The following is a 22,676-nucleotide window of genomic DNA, read 5'->3' on the forward strand; positions in this document are numbered from 1 at the left end:
AAATATTAAAAGGGCAGAATATTTTCCATAAAAAGAGAAGTAGAAACTCAGAGAGGCAGAAACTCATTCCCACACCTTTGTTAATAGGCCATTAAGGCCTAGGTCAGTCTATTCTACATAACAAAGATCTACCCCATTTCATTGTTCTTCATTGCACCACCCACCAAGTTTCAACCAAACTTGGGTTGAACAACCTACAAAGCTAGCTATGACCTCTGACAGCAACCAATCAGGATACTCTTCTGGTACCTCAAGAAGTTCAAAGCCCAGAGTGGGCATAAAACCCAGGAGGTTTCAGCATGTCTTCCCCCTTTTCACCCAGGAGCTCCAAGGCATGTGATCCTGTCCACCATTAAACCATCTTTCTAAACAGCCTCCATGTTTCCAGTGTCTTTCCCTCCACTTGGAACTAAACCTAGATGGATATTTCTTCCTAAATGTCCTAAACAGACAGAGTTGAATCCTCTAGAGCAGGGGTGTCAAACTCACGTCGTCATGGCGGTGTCACATGACGTAGAGGGACTTCACCCCCTTTGCTAAACCAGGCATGGGTGTGGCCAGCACGGAAGACATCCAGCCTGCGAGCTGGGAATTTGACAACCCTGCTCTAGAGCAAAATGGGCAACGCTCCTTTGTAACCTGTGAACTTCAACTCCCAGAATTCCTGAGCTAGCATGACTGGTTTGGCTGAGGAATTCTGGGAGTTGAAGTCCACAGGTCATCAAGGGGCCATCATTGCCCACCCCATGCACTCTAGGGCAGTGTTTTTCAAACTTGGCAACTTTTAAGATGCCTGGATTTCTATTCCCAGAATTCCCATTCTGGCTGGAGAATTCTGAGAGTTGTTTCCACGCATCTTAAAGTTGCCAAGTTGAAAAACAGTGCTCTAATCCCTAAAGGATTTCCTCCTCTGGACACCACAGCAAACTCATCGATGCATTAGGGGGAAGTGCTGAGGAATTTGAGGGGAATCTAAACTCTAAAAAAATTAAGAATTTTAGGAATAAAGAAGTAGAAAGGAAGGGAGGGAGAAAAGAAAAGAAAGAGAAAATAAGGTGGTGTCATAACAGGTGCTAGGGATGGTAAACAAAACAATCCAAACTGTACCTTATAACCTTTTAAATGGAATAACAATAGTATAAAAATGGCAAAGAAAAAGAATAACCATGTGAATGTATACCTATAATTGTATGTAGGAGAATAAATGACAGTAAGAATATATAGCACAATATAGGTATATATTTGGTTATAAATAGCTAAGTATAAATAAATATAGAATTGTACATAAAAATGGATAACGAATAAAGAGACCATGCATACAAGATAGATATGTATAGAAGGGAAAACACTAACTGCAAAGAAACCGATACGGAACTGCTGTATGATATATGATGGAACTTCTTGTTCCTATGTTGTCTTAAGTCATGTGTTTGTTTTTGTTGATCTGTTTATGTGTTCAAAATAAAAATTTATATTAAAAAAAGGAATAAAGAAAACTATACAATACAATAGCAGAGTTGAAAGGGACCTTGGAGGTCTTCTAGTCCAACCCCTTGCCTAGGCAGGAAACCCTATACTATTTCAGACAGATGGCTATCCAACATCTTCAAGACTTCCAGTGTCGGAGCATTCACAACTTCTGGAGGCAAGTTGTTCCACTGATTAATTGTTCTAACTATCAGGAAATTTCTCCTCAGTTCTAAGTTGCTTCTCTCCTTGATTAGTTTCCACCCATTGCTTCTGGTTCTACCCTCTGGTGCCTTGGAGAATAGTTTGGCTCCCTCTTCTTTGTGGCAACCCCTGAGATATTGGAAGACTGCTATCACGTCTCCCCTAGTCCTTCTTTCTATTAAACTAGACATACCCAGTTCCTGCAACCGTTCTTCATATGTTTTAGTCTCCAGTCCCCTATCCTAAGGATGGGTGTGGGGAAATGAAGAGACAAATGAGAACATGTAATCAGGACTGAACAATGACTATGGAGTTGGAGGAGGAGAAGAAGAAGAAATGGAAAACACAGAGATGGAATGGAGCCATGGAGCATCCTGGGGGAAAAAACATGGCCTTTGGGCTGAGATCCTGGACAGGACTATTGCTCTGTAACATTGTGCTAAGATCCATGGCCTCCAAAAAGTCCATAGCAGCAACAATCCTTGCCAAGCCAGTGTGTGTGTCCCATTGAAAAGTGAAATACTTCCATAGCCACACCACCATTTGACTTGTCAAGTCCAGTGCCTAGAGAAAGCCATAGCAGCGGTGTCTCTAACAGTGCCTTCGCCACAGCTGGACCTGATGCCGGCTGTTACCTTGACAAAGAGCTTGCCACTCGAGGAGTTGTGACTGGAGGCCACAGGTGTGCAATACACAGACATGGACTTGCGGTCCCGGGAAAATTCAAGGGTGCATTCCTTCTTCATCAGCTTTTTGATTACCTGTAAAGGGGTGGAGTGGGGAAGAGAAATGACAATAGGAAACCATCAAAGTCTCCTCCGTAGGAATTGTCCTTGAATATAGATTAACGTTTTTGTTAAGCAACTTCTAAAGGTACAGATACATATAAACATTCTAGATGCATAGCTCACAAAAGCAGAGTAGCGTCTGGAATGCAAAATATGCTGTCTACGCCATGCATGTTCTTTTCAGAGTATTATATTTGTTCTCAGCCCTAAAAGATCAGAAGGAAAAACAAATGAAAGGGCCACTTTGTTTTCTCTGTCTGGGCAAAAGGATATCCTACAGAAAATCTGGTCATTGCCAAAAACATTGTTATATTTGTCTGCTCCTTTTGAGTGCGCACAGGAGGGATTTTTTTTTTTTTTTTTTTAAAGCTACATTAAGACTTTGAAAAATTTGATACCCCTCTTCTGGTTTTTTAATTGCATGAAAATATCATGATCTGAAGGTTGATACTTTGTCACCAAAGTTTAATGGCAGGTTCTGGAAAGCCTCCGGGGCAGACAAACTGCATTTGGTCCATTGGTTGCCAATTCCAATTCCAGACCTTCCTTGCCAGGCCAAAGAATTATGGCATTGAAACAGAGACTTGGTTACATAGCCTAGGAATATTTTGCACCCAGCAGAGGTCTATTTATTTATTATCTAACAGATAATAAAGAATTTGCAAGTTAAAAACAATTCTGGATAGAGTTACAAGGCAATTATTGTATGCATAACTACACGAATGGGTCGCTGACGGATGTCAAGAAATCACCAAATGTAATATTTTGTTATTTGTGGAGTTATTGGATTTACGTCCTGCTTTTCCATTATGCCTCAAGGCAGCTTCCAACAATTAACACAGTGATTGGCAATGCCTTAGTGCTCTGGAATTTCCCCCATTTCTCCCCTGCAGAGAAATGTAGCAATGGTTTATGGCTAGGAATAGGCTTTTATTGGGCAAACCACGGTTAAACATGGTCTGCGAGTCCCCGTTTAAAGATCGCAAATGTTGTGCTAACATTTCTTCTGTTTCTAAAGTAAAGGCAAAGGTTCCCCTCACACATATGTGCTAGTCGTTCCTGACTCTAGGGGGGGGGTGCTCATCTCCTTTTCAAAGCCGAAGAGCCAAGACGTGTCCGTGGTGATGTGGCCGACATGACTAAACACCAAAGGCGCATGGAACGCTGTTACCTTCCCACCAAAGGTGGTTCCTATTTTTCTACTTGCATTTTTTACGTGTTTTCGAACTGCTACGTTGGCAGAAGCTGGGACAAGTAACGTGAGCTCACTCTATTACATGGTGCTAGGGATTCCAATCACCAAACTGTACAAGTTCAGCATCTTAGCCACTAAGCCACTGGATCCCTCCTTCTGTTTCTACACCCTGGAGAAATTAACCCTTTACTCACCGTGTTGCAGGCACTGGCTCTTTCTACTTTGGAAAAACCTCCGGTGTCTGTATTGAAAACATTCATCTTCTCTACAAGGCAGGTCAAGGCTGTTTCTGTTGCTTCGCCCACCTTTTCATAAACTTTCTTGGACTAGAAACCAAAAGGGAAGGTGCAGTTAAAACAAAAGCAAAATGCCTCTCTTGCAGTGGTAGGCACTGCAACCTAGCTTGTTGGAACTTATTGTGTTAAGTTTGGTGAGGTTGGATGTTCAAATCTCAATGTTAAAAACAAAACAAAAAACCCAGTAAAATAAAGAGTGTGGTGTAATATGTCTGTTTAACACGTACTGTATATACTCAAGTATAAGCCTAGTTTTTCAGCCCACTTTTTGAGCTGAAAAAAGCCGCCTCGGCTTATACTCGAGTCAGTGAAAAATTTGCCCGAAATGGAGGAGAAAAAGGGGCGGGGCCATGCCGCTGGGTGACGCTCGTGAATGGCCCAGCGCCCCTGAGTTTCCCCTCTCTCTGTGTCAGTTTGCCGCGCAGCGTGCACCGCACCATCCCCCCTCCTCACGTTCTAATGTAATGCAGGGCTATCTTACGATTCCCCTTCCTCCCCCTCCTGCCGCTCTGCAACGATGTCCCACCTCCTCCTTGTTATGGCAAGCAGCCACATAGCGATGTCCCACCTCCTCTGGTACAGTGATCCAATGATAGGAATCACTGTGCCGTGTGTCATAGGAGGCGGGACATCATCATCACAGCGGGACATCAGCATCATGAGGTGAGTGAAGTATTTCATTGAATACACCGGTATTGTGTGATAATAATTTGTTATGCAGAGCAAATTTTTACAATGGCTACTGTATATTTAATGGGCACAGGCAGGCTGTATATGTTATTCAATGGGCAATGGCATTATTGGTATCTATTTTTATTTTTGAAATTTATCGGTAGCTGCTGCATTTCCCACCCTAGGCTTATACTCGAGTCAATAACTTTTCCAGTTTTTTGTGGTAAAATTAGGTGCCTCGGCTTATATTTGGGTCGGCCTATACTCGAGTATATACGGTAGGTAGGAAAAATAATAATTTCTGATTAATATATCTAAAAGGATATATTATTTCTACACAGGAAACGGTAAAACAAACAAGATTTTTTTTCCCTTCCAAAATCAATTTCATTCCCCGAAATCCTCACGTGTGTGTCTATACATCCGCTCTGCATAGAATCAGATACAAAAACAGTTTAATCATCTGACATGCCCTGTTCCCCCTTGTCTTTGTCATGGACACTTTCACTGGAGTAACTGCTTCCAAAAGGCTTCCGATGATGTGCCCAGAATCATCATTAGCAATAGCTCTTAGACTTATATACCACTTCATAGTGCTTTTGCAGTCCTCTCTAAGCAGATTACAGAGTCAGCCAATTGCCCCCAACAATCTGGGTCCTTATTTTTACCCACTTGGGAAGGACTCTTCGGCGGAGTCAACCTTGAGCCTGGTGAGATTCGATCTGCCAAACTTCTGGCAGCAGGGGATCAGCAGAAGTAGCCAGCAATACTGCACTCTTAACCACTGCGCCACCGTGGCTCTTACTCTACTCTATTAATATTGTCAGATATTTTTTTGAAAACCAAAACCATTTGAATTGCTTGACTGGAAATCAAGGGTTGAAACTCCACTAATGTGTGACTTATTTCTATAGGAGTGGAATTCATCTACATCAGTGGTGGGATTCAAATAATTTAACAACCGGTTCTCTGCCCTAATGACTATCTGGGTAGGTGGGGCTCGGTGGTCATGTGACTGTGTGGGCTTGGCCAACTCAAGGTCACTCAGGTTGATGGGAGCTTCGCCTTAGCTGTTACAGTATAATAAGGGTTAACCGGAGAGGCAGTTTCTGTAAGCAGGTCAATAAAGATTAGGCTAGAAACAACACTAGAATGTTTCCTTCCTGCCTTCCTTACAGCAGTGGTTCCCAAACCTGGCAACTTTAAGACTTGTGGACTTCAACTCCAAGAATTCTCCAGCCAGCTCTACTGGGAACCACTGCCTTACAGGATTAGCCCTGTAAAGTGGAAAAAAGCAAAAGGAGATTTCTTCCAACTATCGGTTCTCTGAACTACTTAGAAAGTTACCAACCGGTTCTCCCGAATAGGTGCGAACTAGCTGAATCCCACCACTGATCTACATGCTGTAAAATGTATGGAATATATGACAGCTTCTTTTAGACCGGAGTCGTAAGAAGTGCCCCTATCCTAGTTCTGAAACTTACATTGAAAGAGATTGTAAACTTTACTGGGAAATTCTTTTTAAAACAACTCTTTAAAATAAAAGGTTTTAAATTAAACTTTAAAAAAAATAACTTTTAAACTTTAAATTACCTTTTTAAATTAATTAATTAATTAATTTAATTAAAGGGTTTTACAATAGAACAGGGTATGTTTCTCTTTTCTTTGAGCTATTTTTCCCTTCCCTCTTTTTTTCTTTTTGCACTTCTTCTTTTATCTCAATTAGTAGAATTTTTATCTTTCTACTTTTAAGCTTCAAGAAAATTATTCAAATAGGATACATACTTTTTTGAAAGCTATTTCCCCCTCCCTGAAAATTAAGACTGACACCTATATCATACTCATTTTTGCACATGAAATGAAATGACAAATTCATTTTAAAAGTGAAGCCTTCTTCAATCTCAATCACAATTTCCTTCCGCTCCAGGCAGACTTCACAGTTCAAACCGGAGAAAGCTCTTCTAGGAATGGCAGGCTGAGCTGCCATTGTAAAATTTGAAAATCATTGTATGATTTTCTTCCTGACCTGATATATAATATATGAGCCCTGGTGGCACAATGGTAAGAATGCATTATTGCAGGATAACTCTGCCCACAGTCTGGAGTTTGATCCTGATGTTGACTCAGCCTCCCATCCTTCCGAGGTCGGTAAAATGAGGACCCAAATTGTTGGGAACAATGTGCTTGCATTGTAAACCACTCAGAGAAATGCTGTAAAGCACTACGGAGTGGTATATAAGTCTAAGATTGCTAAAGCTATTGCTAATATTGTGTTTCCCTAAAAATAAGACCCAGTTTTGTTTATTTTTTTGACACCCAGAAAAAGCACCAAGTCTTATTTTTTTTGGGGGGGGATATCTAATTACTGACTCACCTCACCACGATGGCATCAACAGCCCCACCCAGCAGGAGCCCACTGCAGGCCCACTTCTTCTGCAGCCGCTTGCTGCCGCTGGAATGCATTGCCTCTGACCTCCGTTTCGCTATCAGAGACCTTTCAGAAAGGCCTCTGCAGCTGAGGAACGGGCTCTAGATTGATACATGCACAACCCCTGGCTTCCATTTTGCTGTCAGAGGCCTGCTGAAAAGCCCTCTGCATCCGATAGCAGAATTCTGGATCGATCTGGAGCTCTGTTATCGGCTGCAGAGGCCTTTTCAGAAGGGCCTCTGATGGCAAAACAGAGGCCAGGGCTGATGTGCATGAGCAAGCGGCCGCAGAAGAAGTGGGCCTGCAAGGCAAGGCGGGTGTTGGGGTGTGCAAGGCCTGTTAGTAGGGCAGCTCCACCCCTCCCCCATCCCCACCCTAGTTTAATTTTTACCTGTGCGACTCGCCCCCCTCCCCGCACCCTGGAGTGGGCGGGGTCTTAACTAGGGCTTATTTTGGACGTAGGGCTTATATTCGCCGCACATGTAAAATCAAGCTAGGACTTACTTTCGGGGTGGGTTGTATTTTCGGGGAACATGGTACTAATAACAAAAAAACTCACCTCATTATAATCCAGCGAAGAATCATTGCAAAGGGCACAAATGGTTGCAAGTTCAACTAAGCCATCAAATTCTCCACACTTGACAGGGTGTTCATTCTTTAAGCTGCCATTTTAAAGGGAGAAGAGGGGAAATAAAGTGAAATTTTATCCCACTGGCAATGAAGAAACTTACATACTTTGCAAGCAAGATGCAGTAATCGACATAACATTGATTTACATTGATGTTTTTAAAAGTACATAGATTTTTTTAAAAAATTATTTATTAAGTACTATATCTTACCATAGCTTTCCTAGAAGAAAACTGTCGAAGAGACTTAGGACAAGTTCCATAACTGGCAAGTAATCTGTTCCAGCAGTCTTTCAGTAACATATTTCTACAAAATATAGTTTTATGCTTTTGTCTGTCTCAGTCAGTTGCAGGTCCTTAGACCTGACTGTGAAGCTGAATTCAAGAGTAAAAAGCTTTAACACAATGGTGGGGCTTATGAAGATGCTGGAAGCAGCAGAAGCAATGGAGATCCAGAACGATTATTTCAACAGAGCTATGAAATCTTCTTCCCAATGCCATTGGCTGGGTGCTGCTTCCCCAGGCTCAGCATAGATCCTGGACTCTGACTGAGTGGGACTTTTGTTATGCTTATGGGTGGCCTAGTGGTTAGGACGCTGGGCTTGTCAACCAGAAGGTCGTCAGTTCGAAACCTAAGCACTGTGTGATGGGATGAATTCAGGGGTGGGCTTCAAACATTTTTAGCAAGGGGTTCTCTGCCCCGTTGCTGGCTGGGTGTGGCCATGGTGGGCGTGGCCTAGTCAGCCTCCTGTACCATGGGGGGGGGGTGTTTTGCCCTCCCCGGGCTTTGGAGGGTTGTGCAAGCCTCTGGGGTTATGAAACAGCCTTCCCAGACTCCAGGGGCCCTTTGGAGACCAGAAACAAGCCTGTTTCTGGCTTTCCCAAACTTCCAGTAGGCCCGTTTTTCAGGTCTCCGTGTCAAGCCTCCACGCGCGCCCTGCACTTAACTTGCATCCAAAAGGGGCTGCGTGGAAACTCCAGGGAGGGGAGGGAGGGGCCAGCCATGGGTGGGATTTGGGGGTTCTTCGAACTGCACAGAATCTTAGCTAGAGGTTCTTCCAAACCACTGCAAATCCCCAGTAGCCCACTGGGGGTAGTTCCTGCCCCAGCAACTGACAATCTAGCAGTATGAAACCATGCAAAGGCAAGAAGATAAATAGAATTTTTTTTAGAATAGGTACCACTTTGATGGGAAACTAACATATAGTCATGCTGGCCACATGACCACGGAAGAATCTTTGGACAATGCTGGCTCTCTTGCCTAAGAAACAGAGATGTGCACTGTGCCCCCCTTGAATCAGACATGACTGAAAAGGGGAAACCTTTACCTTTTCTACCTATAGATAAGGCAGCCTAACTGGACCACCTAGAATTAGAAAAAAATATTCTGAAATTACTTTATTTCCAAATATATCTACTTTTATGTGATATTTAATTATTTGTTTTTTTTTGTTAACAGGGGAAAGAAGGAAATCTTCCAATTTGCAGGTCTCTCTTCTGAATTCTAAAATGCCACCAACTGGCTAACATTACAACATTTGATTCTCTAGGACACCGTGAAACCATAAGTGAGGGGGAGGTAAGGCATAGGGGTCCAAAAGGAATGTGAGGTAGCAAGAGTGAGAAGAATATTTTTGATGATTTGGAGAGCTGTTGCCAATATCAGAACAGAAAGAACTGACCTAGATGGATCCCAATTCAAGATAAAGGGATTTTATAGAAAAGCAACAATTGCATAATGGTGGAGCATAAGCAATGGAAGGAGAAGATGCCACCAGCACCTTCAGATGGGAGAAAGATCAGATCTGAAAGCCACTGGCAACAAGTACCATTTTCCTGTCCTCCAAATCTGTAAGAACTAATGTTGTGCCCCGCCAGTGGAGCTGGTGGTAGACTCAGACAGTGAGAGGTTGGGAAGGAACATGGGCCAGTCCTGGAGTCTGGGGAAGGTTCTGATGAGTGCTCTGCATCGGAGGCAGAGATGGGGCCAGGGCCGTCCGACAGTTATCAGCTGCCTTCAGAGTTGGAGATCAGTGGAGCAGAAGAACAGCTGGAGCTTGTTCCCGATATGTGCATGCGCAGAGCTGCCAGGGGAAGGGAACAGTTAAGGAACAAGGGCTGTCTCAGGAATAAAGGCACAGGTGGACAGTGAATGGCCCCTCCCATAGGAAATAAAGAGGAGCGAAAGGGGAGTGGAGTTTGCAGGAGACAATTAGTTCGCTTAATTAGCGTGAAGATTTGTTTGTGACTCTCAGAGACTCCTTGCCAAGAGGAGATTTTCTTGTACAGCATTCTTGTATAGCATTGTGTTTGGAAGATATCAGTCTGGCAGCTCTCCAATCCTGATAAGGTTGTAAATTCACCCTTGAAAGTGTTTACTGGGACTTTGCTGGATATGAATGAAAGGAATTCCCATTAGCTTAATAAAAAGAGGCTTTGTCAGGACGAGGAGTCTGATTTGTGATTTTGTGAAGCCTAGGTCAGAACAACTAAAACTCCCAGGATTCTCAGCCAATACGATCACAGCTGATGATAATGTTGGACATTCTGCGACTTGAGGTGTAAGTAGAAAACAGCAGATTAGAGAAGGTTGATTTGAAGACATCCCTTCACCTGAAACTTCAGGTATTTAGTGACAATCAAACCAGGTGGATCCACAATTTAGTATCTCCTTCATAAGCATCACTAGTCTCTAATTATTCTGAAACTTCCCCCCCCACCAATGCCCTTTACTCATGTTTACAGGTCTTCTCACAGGCACATTTGCTGATGGTCCATAACTCTCTAAGGTTTTGGATGGCCTTCTCATCTTTTCCATTTGGAGGTTGCTGGGACTTTTCTTCTGCAAAGGACGTGCTCCACCTTGGCGATCTGATTACTTTCATAAAAGGAGAAGAGCTTTGTCCATATTGTAGGCTGAAGTCTACCCTTTGACAATGTCTTATGGGAAGGTCAGCTTCCAATTAGCATGTGTGTGGGCGCACACACACAGAGATTTGTCCAGACAAATTCCTGTGAAAGAGCCTTTTTAAAGGAATGTCGGAAGAAGGCCGTCTGTCAGTGAGTGGCTCCTATGAGACTGACAAATTGTACCCTTTCCCTCAATGTCTTGGACAAAGTACAGCTGTGATGGAAAAGCAACTTGCTAATTAAAGGCACACAAGAATCTTCACAGGAAAGAAGAGTTTACATTTCCAAAAGAAGAGGCAAATTAACACCTTTCGGTGCTGAAATGATCCTAGAGAAGCAGAAGTAAGGGTGGTAAGTGGGGAGGGGGGAATCACAGTCCTGTTTTTTTCTTATTTTTAAGCCCTTTTGATTATTTAAAAGAAAGCCTTAGTATCTCACAAAAATCTAAGATTTGGAGTCAGTTAATATAGAATGGGACAACCCCCTACAGTCAACTCTCCATGGTCAACTCTCCATAGCCAATTCACCACGGCCAACTCTCCAAGGCAACTCTCCATGGTCAACCTTCCATAGCCAACTCACCACAGCCAACTCTCCATGGCCAACTCTCCAAGGCCAACTCTCCACAGTCAACTCTCCATAGCCAACTCTCCATGGTCAACTCTTCAAGGCCAACTTTCCATGGTCAACTCTCCAAGGTCAACTCTCCACAGCCACCTCTCCACAGTCAACTCTCCAAGGCCAACTCTCCACAGTCAACTCTCCACAGCCAACTCACCACAGCCAACTCTCCAAGGCCAACTCTCCATGGCCAACTCTCCAAGGCCAACTCTCCACAGTCAACTCTTCAAGGCCAACTTTCCATGGTCAACTCTCCAAGGCCAATTCACCATGGCCAACTTTCCAAGGCCAACTCACCATGGCCAACTTGCCACAAGACAACACACTGCAGGGCAATTCAACAATTTAACTATTTTAAACCATTCAAAATTATTTTAATTTTTGTCTCACATTTCATTTTGTTCCTTCTTTGGCATCTTTTATTAATGATTCTATTCCACTATTTCTTCAATATTAGTGTAACTCTTGTCCCGTGGTGAGTTGCTATGGTGAGTTGTCCCACAATGAGTTGGCTATAGTGAGTTGGCCATGGAGAGTCGTCATAGACCCATCACATACCCAGATTGGAGACCAGGACAAAATCACTGGACTGGAGTTGAATAAAAAGAAAAAAAATATGTGCAAAGAAGATAATGGGATATTATTGTCACACTGTGCCCAGGAAAATGACATGGGCCTCTCTAGGAAATCACAAGAATGAAGCTGGACGTAAGGGAATTTTTGCTTTGCCTTATTTGCTAGCATCTCAAAAGAAAGTTGGATAAAGCATATTGCAACTAAATTTTATGCAAGGCTCCAGGGAGCTTATTTAAATCTTTTGTGGATAGCCACAGCAGCAGCAAAATGTCAACATGAGCATCATACAACATGAGCATCATGCCATGACTATCTGCACCCTGATATCTGACACAAGGATGTCACCTGAAGCATTTGAGTCACTTCATCACACCAATGTTGTCATTTGCCCACTGCAGATATCAAAAGCAGAGTTGTAGAAGTAATTTTGAACCCTGGAGAGTTTGAGGTGGGATGGGGGAATGTGGGGGTTGAAATGACAATCCATACCCAATTAATTTGCTCTGGCAGGAACTCAGAGGACTAATTTTACTGGAGATTTATCAAATTCTGTTCTCATTAAATACTCCCCTATCAGACAATACCTTGGATAGATAACAGATATCATCCTGGGATGTACCAGAATAGAGGAAATTAGGATCCACCGGGATCCAATTGATCCCAATGAACGTCTGGTAAAAACAATGACATAGAATATTGTATGAGTATCTTGGGGGTGGCCCACATGAATGTGTTTTCCTGGACATCACTAAAGGTTTGTGCAGTGGTGGGATTCAACTGGTGTAACAACCAGTTCACTGAGCACATGCTTTGCACATGCGCAGTGCATTTGAAAACAGCTCTAAAACTTACCTTCTACTGCAGCTCTGGTGAGTAAAACAGCTGAGGCGCAGCAATCCGCTTTGCCGCACTTATCAGCTGAGCTTCAAACAAAGGAAATATAGGACAGTCTCGCACAGGGGTGGGTGGGCGGGGCCAACTGATAGCCGGAACTACCGGTTCTCCCGAACCGGTCTGAACTGGCTGAATCTCATTCCTGGGTGTGTCAAGGTCATTTCATCCCATCTCTTCCAATTAGCAGATATGGGGTTATTTTGCGCATTGCACAACAAACATTAGCATGGGAACATTGCAAACAAACAAACAACAGCAACCAAACATGGGAAAATTAGGAATGCTGTACATATTTGCACTACGCTCCAAACTGTAGCAGTTAATAGTCCATTACCTTCTGCTTTTATGGTCAAGATGAACTTGGGGGAAAACTGGGAATATGCATCATAAAACTTGTGTTAACCCCCTGAGGAAACCCTTAGAAACCCAATTTCTAAGATACTCTAAAATCTGTCTTCCGTTTTGCCATTTTATACCCAGCAGTAGTGGGTTGCAGGCGGTAGGCCCCGGTACAGGGGTACCGGAGCCTGCCCAGAGCACCGGATACCGTTCCAGTACGGTGCTCCGGAGGGCCCACCCGCCAGCCTGAGCTCCGGCCCGAGCTCCTTACCAGTCTTTTAAGGCTTCTGTGCTTCCGCGCACGGCACGTACAAGCACCTGTGCAGAGCAGCTGGAGCATTGCAGAGGCGCTAGGATGCATGCGCACATTGCGTGCCATGTGCATGCACGCTGCACGCATCCATGTGCACGCTGCCAGGCCCGTTCCAACCATACCAGTTATAACGGGATCTGGAACCCACCACTGCCATGTAGGTTGATGAAATGCGTACTGTATATTTGAACAAGCAGCATCTGAATGCTATTGGCATGAGGTGCTTTCAGTGCACAGAAGCCCCTGATGCACTAGTACAAAGAAATAACTTTGATATATGATTGTTATCGAGGAACACGGTAATCAGAAATATATTTAACAAGAAGTACAAGGAAAATGTATACAGTTTTGTGCAATTAAAAGCCCTGAAACAGGAGATGCAAAAATGGGACAAATTGAACCTAAAACAGAAATAAATAACGAAAGAAAGAAAGGAAGGAAGGAAGGAAGGAAGGAAGGAAGGAAGGAAGGAAGGAAGGAAGGAAGGAAGGAAGAAAAAGAGAAGGGGGAAAGGAAGGAAGGACTGAAAACAATGTACAGATCTGCCCATCCTCACAGTCAAGAGAAAAGAAAGGCAGGATAGAAGGAGTCTAAATAATTTTCTGTGATGAGGCACAATGTAAGTAGGTCATCTATTGCATACGGAAGTTTTCTAGAGCTATTTGTTTCTTGTTTCTTAGATTCAAATTCCTCTAGATCCTGCTCCAAAGAATTATTTCTCAACTATAAAGAACTATGACCGACCTAGTAAATCCAACTTTCTATTACAATTATTTGTATTATTTACACTCCTTTGGGGCAGGAGTTGTGGATTCCCATAGATGCAGGGAACAGAGATAAAAAGAAACATAGTCAGTTCAACTCTTCAATAATACATGAGGGGTGTGTGTAAATTGTCACACTTTCTCTGGTGAAAATTTATTCTGCTTATAGTTTCCCATGGACTTTAAATCACAGCAAAATAATAATTCAGAGCTGTGCAAAATGTTTTTGACCCGGCCAACTGCTGCCGAGATTTCATCATGGAATTCAAAACATTCGTCTCTCCAAATTATGTCATTTTGGTATTTTGTGTCAAAAATAAAATAGAGATGAAAAGTGAATCTCTTAAATTAACATGTTACATCCAAAACTATTTTATACATAAGCAAGTGTGATGGGTAGAAATTTATGGTGGGTACAATGGAACGCATGTTTTAATTCTGTGCCCCCATGCGATTATTTAGTTGAATTCATTCCTTGGGGATGACCCTACTCTGTTTTATTTTATTTTGAATGTGATTCACATACTTTGTGGGGTATAGGTAAAGGCAAAGGTTCCCCTCGCAATATGTGCTAGTCGTTCCCGACTCTAGGGGGCAGTGCTCATCTCCGTTTCAAAGCCGAAGAGCTAGCGCTGTCTGAAGATGTCTCCATGGTCATGTGGCCAGCATGACTAAAGGCCAAAGGGACACAGAATGCTGTTACCTTCCCACCAAAGGTAGTGCCTATTTTTCTACTTGCATTTTTACATGCTTTCGAACTGCGAGGTTGGCAGAAGCTGGGACAAGTAACGGAAGCTCACTCCATTATGCAGCGCTAGGGATTCGAACGGCTGAATTGCCGACCTTTCTGATCGACAATCTCAGTGTCTTAGCCACTGAGCCACCACATTCCTTTTTGTGGGGTATACTGCATTGCAATTATAGAATTTCCACTTCTGGTTGGTGCTGAGACTAATTTGCTTTTGGGGTTCAATAAAAGCCTACCTGCGTTTGCTGAAAGCTTTGGGCTGAGCTGATGATCCTGGGATTGTTAACTGTTCCCATTTTACGGTTTTCATATTATAATTATATACAGTTTTCCTGGCTTCTTTTATTGCACCCAGTTTTGGTGATGTCTTTAATAAAAAGTAGGCTAAACATGGCCATAAATAAATACTGCAGCTGGTTATATCACATTAATTTGATGTATTAGTAGATTTACTTGTGTGTGCATACAAGGTTTTTTGGGGGGGAAACCTGACAAAATTCTATAAAGATGTTGTCCTGTGATTGACCTGCATTTTTCAATTAACACCTGGAAGAGAGGTTGCTTAGACAAGCTAGATCTTCCTATTTAATCTTATGAGCTGTGAAATAACAAACTTCCAACTCTAATCCCAATCAGATAATTATCACCAGTGGTGGGATTCAATTTTTTTACTACCGGTTCTGTGGGCGTGGCTTGTTGGGTGGGGTGTGGCTTGGTAGGCATGGCTTGGTGGGCATGGCAGGAGAAGGATACTGCAAAATCCCCATTCCCTCCCCACTCCTGGGGGAAGGATATTGCAAAATCTCCATTCCCTCCCCACCCCACTAACCTGCTTTCCAGCTCCATTCTCCTGTGCAGGGCAACAAAAGAAGACCCAGCTGATCATCTGGGACTCAGGAGGCAACAAATAGATCGGGGCGGGGCCAGCCAGAGGTGGTATTTGCCGGTTCTCCGAACTACTCAAAATTTCCGCTACTGGTTCACAAGAACCAGTCAGAATGGGCTGAATACCACCTCTGATTATCTCTCTCTTTTGTTGTAGCAAGTGCCCAATGACTGCGAGACACTTAGGCTTCATTAATGTATAAACTTTACTGAGGCTTAAGCTGAATAACTCTGGGGATGGAGGGAAAAAAGAGATGTCGCAGGGCTATAAAGCTTGTTCAACAAAAGCAGTGAGTCGAATTCTGGAGGCCTGCAGGAGAATAATAGGCAGAGCCTGCAGGTGGAGTCAAGAGAGGAATCAGCCTAGAGTCATTAAATTCCCACAAACAGTCTCTCTTGAATTCCACTAACTCTTATCTAGCGCCAATGTAGTGCTGGCCATTAGCTGACTAGATTCCTGTGTATAGATGTGAGCAATAAATCAGCTTAACTGGACTTAATATGCAGGTTGTGATTTGTCTTGCCTGGCAAGACTGTTCCCCACCCACTTGGGGTTCACCACTGCAGATAGCAACAGGCCCTTGGTAAGTATTTAGGTAAGTAAATGAAGAAGCTTCTTGGATGAGAAGCGAAACTTCTTCAAAGAAAAGAAAAAAGAAAATCCAGAAAGTCCAGTTGCCTCTTGAAAAAGTACCTTTGACCTGGTTGACTGAGAATCTCCATAGACATTAAGTAATGGGGACAATTATCGCCTTGAGTTATTTATAAAAATTACAAAGGCAGGATATACATACATAAATAAATATAATTTAAACAAACATGATGCTTTTTATTTTACTGCTAGAATCTCTCTTAATATTGTAAGCCACCTAGAGTTTCCTGTGGGTGGCTGGGTTTGGCTAGATAGAATGGATGGATGGATGGATGGATGGATGGATGGATGGATGGATGGATGGATAGATAGATAGATAGATAGATAAGATAGATAGACAGACAGACAGACAGACAGATATCCTTCTGCTTTGGCATCCATTCTAAATTAGCTGGCAATTTAAAACTTTCAGAAAACAGATTGAAAAACAGCACAGCAAATTGAAAACAATGATATCACCTGACAGACACAATAGGATTGTTTTCCTTTTTAAGATGAATTTTGTATTAATTTTTAAATATAATTTCAAAGGGAGCCAGTTTGCTGTAAGGGTTAAGACACTAGGCTAGAAACCAGAAGTCTGTGACTTTCAGACATGCCTTACGTACAAAGCCAGGTGCGTGACTTTGGCCAGTCACTCCCTCCCAGCTCTAGAAAGGAAGAAATGCCAAACCACTTCTGAAAATGTTGCTAAGGAAACTGCTAGGACTTGTCCAGGCAGTTGCCAGGAGTTAATACTGACTCAGAAGCAAAATCAATCAATCAATCAGTTTTCAAACATTGGAAAGATTTTACGTCAATGCTTCACAAGTTCCAACAACAAGGCATAGAGCCTCCTAGTGATCAGTAGAACCACTCACATTTGTCCCTCAGGGGTGTAGGTGGACCCAGTGATGGTGAACTCGTGCAAGCTGCAATGACTGTCCTCAATCTTCTCCACAATGAACATCTGCAATAAAGGGAGAAAGAAAGAGAGGAGCAATTAAAAGACTGCACTGTTGAAGGGTGTTCTTACCTAGGCTTCCCAAGAGCCTGAAGCAAACTCCTTGTCCCGACAAAAATCCCTTTTATTAATTTACTGTGAATTCTTCTCACTCACATCCAACAAAGTCTTTCAAGGGAGGATTTAAAGTCACAGACCTTATCTGGCTTGGAGAGCTGCCAGGCTGATATCTGCAAAACTTGGCAAGGAGTCTCGGAGACTCACGAACCAATTAAGCGAACTAATTGTTTCCTGCAAACTCCGCTCCCCTTTTGCTCCTCTTTTATTTCCTCAGGGAGGGGGCATTCATCATCCACCTGTGGCCTTATTCCCAACCCCTGTTCTTTAGCTGTTCCCTTCATCTGACAACTCTGCGCATGCGCACACTGGGACTAGGCTCCAGTTGTTCTTCTGTCCCACTGATCTCCGACTCTGAAGGCAGCTGATAACTGACATACAGCTCTGGCCCCCTCTCTGCCTTGGACACAGAGCCCTCCTCAGAGCCTTCCCCAGACTCTAGGATTGGCTCATGTTCCTCCCCAACATCCTCACTGTCTGAATCTGCTGCTGGCTCCGCTGGCCACTGGCGGGCCACAACAAAGGGCTAGTTACAAGTCACAAGTAGTTTTAAAGCATTGGTACATTGTTTTGTTATTGAAAAAGGAGACAATTTTGACAAAGAGGTCTCATTTGAGATACAATCACTACCTACATGAATGATGTTCAAATTTGCAGCCCTCACTCCACCTTCTCTGGCATAGTACAAGCAGTCCTCAATTAACAACTGCTCATTTAACAATGGTTCAAAGTTACGACGGTCTTGGAAGAAGTGACTGTGCCCACACTTATGACTGTTGTATTACCTCTGTCGTCATGTGATCACAACTGGGGCACTTGGCAACTCACTTGCATTTACAACCTGTTACGTGTCTTACGGTTACATAATCATGATCTGAGGTTTTTTGCCAATTTTCAGCAAAAAATGACCATTGGGGAACCTGAATTTGCATAATGATTGTGTAAAAATTGTTGTAAAATCAGATTTGACTGAATTTATGACAATGACTTTTATGATAAAAAAATTCAGTCTCAACTCTGGTTGTAAATTGGGGACTACCTGTAACAAAGACTGTGTTAATATAATCTAACAATAATGTAGAATTAGTAATCTGATTGCATTTCCTGTCCGATCCACTTGGTAAGGCTGACATCAATCTTCCAAGTTCAAAAGTGTAAATCTCCCTCTAACATACTTTTTTTTCTTTTTATAACATTGTAATCTCTTAATTCGGGGTACAGTTGGGGTGATTAGATAGAGCTGGGCATTTACTGGCCGGATGCCCTTCCTGGTGCCTAGGTGGAGTTTGCAGCAGACATTTTCTCTCAAATGTTTCTTGAAACATCTGTCGCTACCTAGGATTGAATCCCAACCTTCTGAGTGGGAGGTGAGCACCTTCACCACCACCACGCTTCTCTAATTTCCTTTATACATCAAGAAATTAGGGTGGCCACTTCTGGATCCCTTGCCCTGCCCACTATCCAGCTGTAAACTATGCTGTTTCTTAACCTACTGTTCCCAAGGCAATAACTCTGGGCCCAGTCTTCCCCCACACAATTACAGACCTATATGGCATATTTCGTAAGTCTTTTACATTTTGGCACCCCTTGAAATTGGTACCTAGGTGACTGTCTAGATTGCCTAGGCTTAGAACTGCCCCCTCTGTGCCCTTTAAAACTCAACTTGCTGTACTGAGAGATGAGACCCAAGGGTAGGTAATCAGGGGATAATCAGCAGGTGGGTGGAAATAAAGGCTCAGCCTGCTCCCACATTGCACCAAGGGAGCAAAAAGAGATGATGTCATTGCAACGAAATGCAATCTGACTCCTGTTCATGTCAAACTTTATTCTGCTTTTATCAAGAGTCTTAAGCAATCCCCAGCACATGGGAATGTTCACTGTTTGAGTTCCCACGTTTCTCAACTTCTTGAGTAATTAGGAAAGAACTGCTCTTTTATTTTTCTCTCCCGGCCTGCTCTGATTTAAGGCTTTTGCTACTGTACCCGCGATAACAATTTCTGCTGTTCAACAATGTAACTAGCAGTTAGACTATAGCAATAGGAGTTAGACTTATATACCGCTTCATAGGGCTTTCAGCCATCTCTAAGCGGTTTACAGAGTCAGCATATTGCCCCCAACAACAATCCGGGTCCTCATTTCACCCACCTTGGAAGGATGGAAGGCTGAGTCAACCCTGAACCGGTGAGATTTGAACAGCCGAACTGCAGAACTGTTGTCAGCTGAAGTAGCCTGCAGTGCTGCATTTAACCACTGCGCCACCTCGGCTCTAAAATCATCTTCTAAAATGTTTGCAACCTCCCAATACAACATCTTAAATTCATGAGTTGACATGATGTCCACTGGGCAGTGTCCAGTGTTGAGATGCAGTGTTGGGAGAAATGCAAAATCTGCTGATTATAGATCCTTGATGGCAAACCTATGGCATGTGTGCCAAAGGTGGTACGCAGAGCCATTTCCAAGGACACATGAGGCGTTGCCCTATCAGCTCCAGTATGCATGCATGCGCCGGCCAGCTGATTTTCAGCCTTGATTTTCAGTCATTTTTCACCCTCCGGAGGCTTCCCTGAACCGAAGCCTCCTGAAGCCTTCGCAGGGAGAAAAATGGCCCAACGGGCAACCCGAAAGTCTGTTCCTGAACTTCCGGTTTGGGTGTTGGGCCGTTTTTCGCCCTCCCCAAGCTCCTAGAAAGCCTCTGGAGCCTGAGGAGGGTGAAAAATGGACCTATCCGGCCCACCAGAAGTTGGAAAATGGGCCATTTTTGGCCTCCGGAGGGGGTCGTTTTCACCCTCCCGGGCTCCAAGAAAACCATGCATGCATGCGCGGGGCAGCAGGAGGGGAGTCACATGCACATGGGGCATGGCGTGGGGGGCATTAAATCATGGGGGTGGGCATGCACACATGATAGTGTGTGCTTTTGGCACCTGAGGCGAAAAAAGTTCACCATCACTGTTATAGTGATGGCGAACAATCACAATTTACAACCACAATTGGGATCAGAATTTCCACTGCTAATCAAAGCAGTTATTGAGTTGTGCTTGATTTTACAACTTTTACTGCCACAGTTGAGCACATCGCTGCAGTTATTAAATGAATCACGAGGTCATTAAATGACTTTGCTTGTCAGAAGCTGACTGGAAAGGTCATGAATAGAGATCATATGGCCCCAGGACATTGCAACTGTTGTAAATACATGCTGGTTGCCAAGTGCCCAAAGTCCAGTGGTGGTATTCAACTGGTTTGGTCTGGTTCAGGCGAACAGCTTGTTAAATTGCTGGCTGGCCATGCCCCTTCCTGCCCCGCCCCTTCCAGGAGTCCCCATGCACCCTGTTTTGGCTCCCACATTAGTGCATGGAGGCCTACTAGGTCCAAAATGGGGTGCAGGGGGGATACGGCGCTCCCCCCCAAGCCCGTTTTTGCTCCCAGGAGGCTGCAGGGAAGACTACTAGGCAAAAACAGAGCATGAGGAAGTGCAGCGTGCTCCCCCCCCCGGGCCTTTTTTGCTCCCAGGGGGCTGCAGGAGGCTAAGTGCTTCCTGTCACACCCCCTGACCACGTCCACCGTAGCCATGCCCACCCAGCCGGTCATTAGGGCAGAGAACTGGTTGTTAAATTATTTGAATCCCACCACTGCCAAAGTCTGATCAGATGATTATGAGAATGCTGCAATGGTCATAAGTGTGAGGATGAGCAGTAAATCACTTTCTGCCTCAGAAAACAGAGACAGAACTGAGATGTTGAAAAGGAAAGGAAACAGCTTTTGGTTAAATGTTCGGCTACCAGGTCTTTCCAGGACCTGAAGATCCTTCAATTGCAAGTTTGGACTTCTGTTGATCTTGCCCAGAAGAGAATACAATGACCTGGACAGTTCATCAGCTGAAAGCACATTTTTAACAACTTTATATTTTTGTAGAGCACATCCTGCATGTCCTATCCCACAAATTTTTGGGATCCTCATGGAGATTTTGTTTACTGAAAATGGGCTGTTGCTGAAATCTGGCTAACTTTCCAAACAATGAGAAAGCAGTGAAGGGAATATGATGAAAGGGGAAAAGCACCGTGGTGCTTAGTTGCTAAAAACAAAAACCAGCAATGCAATTTTAAAAAACACGTAAGAGAAAAAAAAGAAACACAAGGCAATCCATAGAAGGCCCCAACTCCTGCTCTAAAATCTCCTACATCCTACCTGATATTGCTTAATTAATGGTCCCAGCCTATTTCACCTGTGACCTACGACTGGGGGTTGCTGGAAATTGTATCTTATCTACCTGCAGAGAGATCCACTCCTGATCTCCCTTATTGGTTCTCCTCAACATCCTGGCCTTTAATAGCGGGTTCAGAGGATTGTATACCATTCACTTGCAAACTAAGTGGAGGTTCCCTATCTCAAAATAGTAGCTTCTAACCAAATGAGATGAAGCTTTAGCTTGCCAAAGTAGATCTGTTCCTGAATTAAAAGAAAATCATATTAAACAGGTAGCCCTTGACTTACAACTGTAATTGACCCCGCAATTATGGTTGTAAGTCATGATGGTTGCTCGGTGGTTTACCACTGCACTACACCTAATTTTACAACCTTTTGTTGCAGTGGTCATTAAGTGAATGCCCATTTGTAACGTGAATACTGTGGTAGTTAGGCAAAGAATTAGTCCAGAATGCAGCCGCCCGAGTGATTGTGGGTGCACCAAGGTACACCCACGTTACACCTATCCTCCGCGAGCTGCACTGGCTACCTATTAGTCTCCGAATCCGCTTCAAGGTGCTGGTCGCTACCTATAAAGCCCTACATGGCATCGGACCTGGATACCTGAGAGACCGCCTCCTCTGATTACCTCTCTCAGACCAATTAGATCTCACAGGTTAGGCCTCCTCCGGATTCCATCTGCCAGCCAATGTCGGCTGGCGACTCCCCGGGGGAGAGCCTTCTCTGTTGCAGCTCCGGCCCTCTGGAACGAGCTCCCTGTCGAGATCCGGACCCTTACTACCCTCCCGGCCTTCCGCAAAGCCACCAAGTCCTGGCTGTTCCAGCAGGCTGGGGGGGTCTGAGAAACATCTACCTCCATGGAAATTGTGAATGTTGGTTTTGTTTTTAATATGTTGTCTTTGTCTCGTTTTCCCCTTTCCCTTGTCTTTTGTGAGCCGCCCGGAGTCCTCCGGGAGTGGGCGGCATACAAGACAAACAAACAAATAAACAAATAAATAAATAAATCCATTGTTTTCTATGGGGTGGATTTGTTTTTTG

At 43.7% G+C, this 22,676-nt stretch overlaps 1 protein-coding gene across 1 annotated transcript in view; it reads right to left on the reverse strand.

Moving 5' to 3' along the window:
• The window catches only part of ATP2A3 (ATPase sarcoplasmic/endoplasmic reticulum Ca2+ transporting 3), a 166,536-nt gene that overhangs the window by 21,218 nt on the left and 122,642 nt on the right, over positions 1-22,676 (reverse strand). Inside the window, exons 9-12 of the mRNA XM_087717259.1 lie at positions 17,239-17,327; positions 7,610-7,712; positions 3,849-3,980; positions 2,307-2,432 (exon numbers count right to left, since the gene is read on the reverse strand). Coding sequence (XP_087573385.1) covers positions 2,307-2,432; positions 3,849-3,980; positions 7,610-7,712; positions 17,239-17,327 — 450 coding nt within the window. The remainder of the gene's footprint in view (positions 1-2,306; positions 2,433-3,848; positions 3,981-7,609; positions 7,713-17,238; positions 17,328-22,676) is intronic.

Source organism: Thamnophis sirtalis, unplaced genomic scaffold (assembly GCF_051295495.1).
Source record: "Thamnophis sirtalis isolate CommonGarterSnake01/CBP01778 unplaced genomic scaffold, rThaSir2_p1.2 scaffold_6, whole genome shotgun sequence".
NCBI classification, from domain to species: domain Eukaryota; kingdom Metazoa; phylum Chordata; class Lepidosauria; order Squamata; family Natricidae; genus Thamnophis; species Thamnophis sirtalis.